This window comes from Seriola aureovittata, chromosome 5 (genome assembly GCF_021018895.1).
Source record: "Seriola aureovittata isolate HTS-2021-v1 ecotype China chromosome 5, ASM2101889v1, whole genome shotgun sequence".
Lineage (NCBI taxonomy): Eukaryota > Metazoa > Chordata > Actinopteri > Carangiformes > Carangidae > Seriola > Seriola aureovittata.
This window is the reverse complement of record NC_079368.1, coordinates 29,917,356-29,924,855: the sequence shown is the minus strand read 5'-3', so window position 1 is coordinate 29,924,855 and position 7,500 is coordinate 29,917,356. Positions and strand designations below refer to the sequence as shown.

Below are 7,500 nucleotides of genomic sequence, written 5' to 3'. Positions count from 1 at the left end.
TGAGAAATGTTTAGAAACAGAAAGAATAAAAGGAAATAATCACATTATGTTCATCAAGAACAAAGTATCAAAGTAAAAGCTCAATAATAAAATATAGAAACATGTTGCTCAAGATAAAGAACAGAAAAATGTTTTTAAATGTTTGTCTCTCAGCTCTATGACGTAACGCCCCCAGTGTTTCCCGCTCAGTAATCTGTTGGAGTAATAAACTGTTTTGAAAGGAAACCAGCTCCTTTAGCTTAATGTCTGCTTCGACTCTCTCACGCCATGTTTATATTTATATATAATGGCGGTTTGTCGGTTTGTTCAGAGTCTCTTTAGGAAACCGGAAGTGAAAACTGACCTGGAACCCGCCGCTTCTCTTTGTTCTTTCATCGACGCTAAGAAACGAACTGATTTTATTTAGTTTAAAATAAAAACGCTCCTGAATTTAGCGGCATAGAGACAGAAAACTCCGGACACTTTACCGGGACGGACGGCGTGTTCGCAGAATATACCCGGCTCGGTAGAAGCTCCGAAAGAAACGTTCCTTCAGAAAGGTTCCTATTAAGGTCAAACGTCACAAACGTCTGCGGTATCACGGACGATAGAAATGTGAATACACATGTAAAACCGATTAAATATTAGAATAAAAACGTTATTTACATTTTATCATTTTTGTATTTTAATATTTTACTATTGTTGTTTTGTTTTATGGATTTAGGCTTCATATTGAATTGTAAAAGTAATTTTACAAAAAATGTATTACAGAGTGACTATTGAGTTTAATATATAAATATACCACTTTAATTGTAAAGTCTGACTTTTGGAACCCAGTGTGTGTGTGTGTGTGTCTAGGCTATATAATACACACACACACACACACACACACACACATATATATATATGTATGACACCAGACTTCAGAGAAAAAAAATCATATTCATGGTAAATGATCCAGATCAGAACCAAGATTTAATGGCTTCTTCCCGGACCTATGAGTTCAGGTGCAGATTGGCTCAGGACTTCCTGTGTAATCCTGCTGACAAAAAAAACAGACATGGGTAAAACCTTACCTCCATGGAAGAGCTAATAAAGTTTAAAAACAAGGCTACAAATAAATAAAGAGGACTAAGAGAAAGACAACAGAGGTTTACATGAGTTACTGAGACGGTTCTTTCTTAATAATTACAAAAAAAGGTTAGTGGACCTTGAGTTGGGAAGAAGTTGAAAGTGAAGAATTTGTGTTTTTGAATACAAGTAGTCAGACCTACAGTCTCGTATCATTAAAATGTAAAAAACATGATGAGGTCATCCGTTTAGAGGCTGAACAAACACAGCTCCAGCTCAGGGTTCATACACAACACATAACGTGTTCATACGCGTTGCACAGATCAAAGAATCTGTGGAATATCAAAGTGTGAATGTGACCGACAAACATCAGAGACAGACTGCAGAGGTGTTTGTGGTGATATTAGTGGCAGATTAAAAGTCAATATACATATTTAGACAGAGATTTTTCCCCCTTCTTATTTTCCATAAATCAGCCCCAGAGTTACAGACTATGTTTCCGACCTGTTTACACAGACATGAGCAGATCAGAGCTGAAACACAAAGGGTTAAACAGCTTTGATGACTGCACACACTCAGATTAGCATGGTATCCACTGAGAGTGGGTTTATTCATATTTCAAAGCAGGAGGAAACGTTTTGAAGCTGTTTGTGTGTACAAGCTAAAGCTGCTGTGATCTGCTGTCAACACACACACACACAACACACACACACACACACAACACACACACACAAAACAACGATTATATCAAATAATTTATTTGGTCAAATTCAAGTTGAGTTTTGTTTTCTCTGCCTGAACATTAGCTAGCTTCCATTAGCAGCTAGCTTCCATTAGCAGCTAGCTTCCATTAGCATGTAAACATCTGTGTGGTGCCTGGTGAACAAACTCTTTTCTTTTCCACTCTCCGCAACAGTGAGGCTTAGAAACACAAATGTCCACGACTGAGTGATGAAGTTGAAGTTACGTCTGGGACACACTGCCTGTGTTGCGGATGCGTGAACTGCTGCTGTGGCGCTAACACTGCAGCAGTGGGATTAAGTTAGTTCAGAGTTTTGAATAGCTTGATATTAGCGCAGGTATTAAGTTAGCTCAGAGTTTAATTTAGCTCAGGTAGGTGTCACCTCGTTGGCTCAAAATTCTGATTATTTTTGGGATTAATTTAGGTTAGCTCGAAGCTAAAGTTAGCTGCACGTTCATGTCTCAGCATTGATGTTAGCTCAAGGTTAGCCTGGGGCTAAGAGTTGGTTTTGTGACTGAGTCATTTAGAAATTAATAAATAAACTGACGAACAAACGTCATCTGATTTACAGAAAGATCATGATTCATCCTCTGTGATGTCACAAGGTTTCTATTGTTGCACCAGAGCTAATGCTAATAATATGAGAGTCTGTTGTCACTGTGAAACGATTCTTTATTAAAGAAAAGCTTTTCATCCACTTCCTGTTTACTTTTCCATCTGATGGAGCTCCTTCCTCTCCTGTCCTTTCCTGTGTCGCACAAACGAGCTGTCACCGGAAATTAAAGAGCAGATAAGAAGCATGTGAACACACACACACACACACACACACACACACACACACACACACACACTCAGCCTGACACTCCTCAGGTTAACATGGCGAGGACAGGTGCAAACACACTCACAGGTAAACAGGTGCAGTCAGTTTACAGCAGGTTTTAATTGCGACACAGGTCAGAGGTCAGATACAGACTTAGGTACAGTTTCACATCTCAACACTTTGATTTCATACTGAAGAAGAATTTATGAAGATGAAATAATGTTTTCCTTAAAATAAATTCACAGTCACACAGAAATCTCTTTAATTAAAGACAAACTCCCTTAAAATAATTAAGGGATTTAAACATCAAGAAGGAGACAAATTATTTTTGTATTTTTCACCTGGAATCATAAGTGTTTACTTTCTGACATAATACAAGATTAAGAACTAACCTTCATCCCAAAGCCAATGATTCAGTGTTTTAGCTGAAATATGAAAGTTAAGAGGCTAAAGGACATTTTTTTTTAATTTACAAAAATATACGTAATCCCTGGAAACACAAGTTCAGCCCAAATTACAATTAGCTAAATCAGCAGGTGTCACTGTTTGTATTTCTACTGTTACGACTTATTTTTGTGTGTGTGTGTTTTCAAACAGCACTTTCAGGTTTTAGGAGAAGTACACCTGGTTACCGTCCTTCAGTGCTGTGTTAGCATTTCACCAGCTAGCTAAAAAAGCCTCATTGAGCACGTCCACTGTCCTACGTCAGAGTTCAGGCTAACGTTAGCATCGCTGTCCTACAATACAAGAGCTATGCTGTTTCATGGTGAGGATGATGATTTAGCATTTAGCCCTCAAATATTATACTTCAGACACTTTGGCAGGTGTTTTTGTTTTCATCTGAGACAGACGTTAAAATTAAAGTCAGTCATGGCGTCTGTTAATGGAATTGCATAAATGTATTCACATTAATAATAATACTCTGTAAACTTGCACACAAGGCATCAATAATCCCTTAAAAGAGCGTGTCAAAAATCACTCCCTGTTTATTATGGGATGCAGAGTAAAGTAGAGTTACTGTTTATTTTTGAGTGTCTGATATCTGAGTATGTAAATTTATCCACTATATGTTCATGTAGACTAGAAATCCCATAATAATTCTCTGTATTTTCTAGATGTGAAAATGGCTGTTGTGCGTCTGCACAGCTGTTAGTGATGTCACAAACTGATAATGATTTGTGTCTGAGAAATCAAGTCATTTTATTTACAGCTGTAAATACTACAATACCCATGAGCCTCAGTCACTGTTGCTATGGAGAAGAAGCCAGGTCAGAGGTGTGAATCAGAGCGGTAACAAAGTCAAAACACCTTCGTCATTAACACATGTTGCCATGGTTACTGAACTCAGCGTCGTCTTTAACTTCCCGCTCACCGAATTCTAAGCTCAGTGATTTGATTGGTTGGTTTCTCACTGAAATGTATCATGGGAGTTTTGTATGTATACAAGCTTGTACCTATTTAAAGATAACGAGCCCTTGGGCACAGACATGGAAAAGACCCCCCCCCCTCCCCTTCATACACAGGAGCAACACTCCCGTCTGTGGTCGTTTTGTCTCTTCGTGGTCGTTTTGTCTCTTCGTGGTCGTTTTGTCTCTTCGTGGTTGTTTTGTCTCTTCGTGGTTGTTTTGTCTCTTCGTGGTTGTTTTGTGTCTTTGTGGTTGTTTTGTCTCTTCGTGGTTGTTTTGTCTCTTCGTGGTTGTTTTGTCTCTTTGTGGTCGTTTTGTCTCTTTGTGGTCGTTTTGTCTCTTCGTGGTCGTTTTGTCTCTTTGTGGTCGTTTTGTCTCTTTGTGGTCGTTTTGTCTCTTCGTGGTTGTTTTGTCTCTTTGTGGTTGTTTTGTGTCTCTTCGTGGTTGTTTTGTGTCTTTGTGGTTGTTTTGTGTCTTTGTGGTTGTTTTGTGTCTTCGTGGTTGTTTTGTGTCTTTGTGGTTGTTTTGTCTCTTCGTGGTTGTTTTGTCTCTTCGTGGTTGTTTTGTGTCTTTGTGGTTGTTTTGTGTCTTTGTGGTTGTTTTGTCTCTTCGTGGTTGTTTTGTCTCTTCGTGGTTGTTTTGTGTCTTTGTGGTTGTTTTGTGTCTTTGTGGTTGTTTTGTCTCTTCGTGGTTGTTTTGTGTCTTTGTGGTTGTTTTGTCTCTTCGTGGTTGTTTTGTCTCTTCGTGGTTGTTTTGTGTCTTCGTGGTTGTTTTGTGTCTTTGTGGTTGTTTTGTCTCTTCGTGGTTGTTTTGTGTCTTTGTGGTTGTTTTGTGTCTTTGTGGTTGTTTTGTCTCTTCGTGGTTGTTTTGTGTCTTTGTGGTTGTTTTGTGTCTTTGTGGTTGTTTTGTCTCTTCGTGGTTGTTTTGTGTCTTTGTGGTTGTTTTGTCTCTTTGTGGTTGTTTTGTGTCTTTGTGGTTGTTTTGTGTCTTTGTGGTTGTTTTGTGTCTTTGTGGTTGTTTTGTCTCTTCGTGGTTGTTTTGTGTCTTTGTGGTTGTTTTGTGTCTTTGTGGTTGTTTTGTCTCTTCGTGGTTGTTTTGTGTCTTTGTGGTTGTTTTGTCTCTTTGTGGTTGTTTTGTGTCTTTGTGGTTGTTTTGTCTCTTTGTGGTTGTTTTGTCTCTTCGTGGTTGTTTTGTGTCTTCGTGGTTGTTTTGTCTCTTTGTGGTTGTTTTGTGTCTCTTTCAGTCACATGTTGGAGGTGAAGCCCTTTGTGCCCACTCGGCCTGTGATGCATTCACACTTGTACCTTTGACTTTTCCTCAGAGCAGCAGATCTCTTGTGACGCAGGTTGCTGAGATGACTCGGCCTCATTCACCAACATTCTTAAGAAGAAATTTCTTCTTAAAACCTAAGATTTGTTCTCAGGTGAGAACAGAAGCTATGAAAACTCAAGAGCTCTCTTACACACATTTGAGTTCCGACATGTTTGAGCAAAATAAGTGGTTGTTGTGTTTTCTTCTGTTCTAGTTATATAATATAATATTATTTAAATTACAATAACTGTTGTTATTTTACAAAGCATTATGTTTAAAATGAATGAACGCTACATTAACACGACTCACTTCCTGCAGCAGTTCCTCCACTTCAGAACTACTAAAGTTCCGCTTCTCCGTCTTTAGATTTTGATTTTGGTATTTTCTCAGCTTTCCCTCACGGTATCTCTTTGTGAGTTCTGTCTGTGTCTGCACACGACCCTTCAGTCTCACGCCCTTTTAAGGGCGTCTTCGGGCGTTACGATGCTAATTAGGGCCGACTGGCGCACACGTTCAGTTTACCAGGAGAGTGGCGTTCATCAGGAACACAGGTGCGCACAGTTCTGTGGTTTAACAACACGTTCGTCAAACTTTCTTATGAACAACTTAAGAGAGAATTTAAGAAAATACTTCAGACGATATTGGTGAACGAGGCCCATTGAACCTGGAGAGTTTCATGTTGATGTTTGTGTCTATGACGAGAATGAATGAGACGTTTCCAGCAGGAACCAGTGGAGCCGGTTCCTCCTACACGAGAAATTAAAGACACTGTCCCTTTAAGAAACGTCCGGAGTCTGTTCTGCTCTGACTGTGACGACAGGAAGTCTGATGATGAAGGTGAAACATGGAGACTACATCAACAACATAGACAGGTGTGTGTGTGTGTGTGTGTCACTCCTCCGTCTCTTCTTCTTCACTGTAGTCGCTCAGAGGAAACTCACGACTCTCCTTCTGTGTGTTGTAGCTTTTCCTGTGCATCACACACTCCTGGTCGATGATCGCCTGCAACACACACACACACACACACACACACACACACACACACACACCACACACACACACACACACACAGTTGATCAATAACTCTGTGTAATTAGGGGTTTATTGAGTGGAAATGTTTCCTCTTCACTTTGAAGGCAGAAGCTTCTGATGTGTGATCAGTCTAATCACTGTGTAATGACTTCACACAAACATCACAGACACACACACATCCTGTTGATCTGCCAGGACCTGCCACTACACACAGAGTGTGTGTGTGTGTGTGTGTGTGTGTGTGTGTGTGTGTGTGTGTGTGTGTGTGTGTGTGTGTGTGCCCTGATTTGAATAATTCTCCTTGTTAAAGTCATGACAGATACCTTGTTGTTGTGTGTGATGTGATCAGAGGTCGTTAACTGACACTGACCGTCCTGAGTTTTAATTATAAGCAGCATCGTCTGAACCAGGAATGAAGTTCTTAATATGAGAAGAAACACTGACACCTGCAGGTGAGTTCAGTTATAACAGCGTCCAACAGGTGAATGTAACGACACGATCACATGACTGGAACTAAACTTTCAGACATACAGACATAAACATAGAGACGTTTCCATGTCTGAATATCATTTCTATTAAAGTCACACTGAGAATATATTATTAATAAGATCATGAATCATCATCAGAGAGGAAGGAAAGAGAGGAAGGAAAGAAGAGAGGGAAGAAGAGAGGAAGGAAAGAAGAGAGGAAGGAAAGAAGAGAGGAAGGAAAGAAGAGAGGGAAGAAGAGAGGAAGGAAAGAAGAGAGGAAGGAAAGAAGAGAGGAAGGAAAGAGAGGAAGGAAAGAAGAGAGGAAGGAAAGAGAGGAAGGAAAGAGAGGAAGGAAAGAAGAGAGGAAGGAAAGAGAGGAAGGAAAGAGAGGAAGGAAAGAAGAGAGGAAGGAAAGAGAGGAAGGAAAGAAGAGAGGAAGGAAAGAGAGGAAGGAAAGAGAGGAAGGAAAGAAGAGAGAAGGAAAGAGGGGAAGGAAAGAAGAGAGGAAGGAAAGAGAGGAAGGAAAGAGAGGAAGAAAGAGAGGAAGAGGAAGGAAGAGGAGAGGAAGGAAGAAGAGAGGAAGGAAAGAGAGGAAGGAAAGAGAGGAAGGAAAGAAGAGAGGAAGGAAAGAGAGGAAGGAAAGAGAAGAAGAAGGAAAGAGAGGAAGAA

General features: G+C 39.9%; 2 protein-coding genes across 3 annotated transcripts in view; both read right to left on the bottom strand.

Annotated features, from left to right (window-relative positions):
- Positions 1-483, bottom strand: part of tti2 (TELO2 interacting protein 2) — a 4,551-nt gene extending 4,068 nt beyond the window's left edge. Inside the window, exon 1 of the mRNA XM_056376130.1 lies at positions 344-483. Within this exon, the coding sequence (XP_056232105.1) occupies positions 344-375 (32 nt within the window). The 5' untranslated portion in view covers positions 376-483. The remainder of the gene's footprint in view (positions 1-343) is intronic.
- A 2,230-nt stretch (positions 484-2,713) lies between these two features.
- Positions 2,714-7,500, bottom strand: part of LOC130170205 (chromaffin granule amine transporter) — a 30,674-nt gene continuing 25,887 nt past the window's right edge. For both annotated transcript variants that reach the window (XM_056377389.1, XM_056377390.1), the window contains one exon: positions 2,714-6,331. In XM_056377389.1, the coding sequence (XP_056233364.1) occupies positions 6,221-6,331 (111 nt within the window). In that variant the 3' untranslated portion in view covers positions 2,714-6,220. The remainder of the gene's footprint in view (positions 6,332-7,500) is intronic.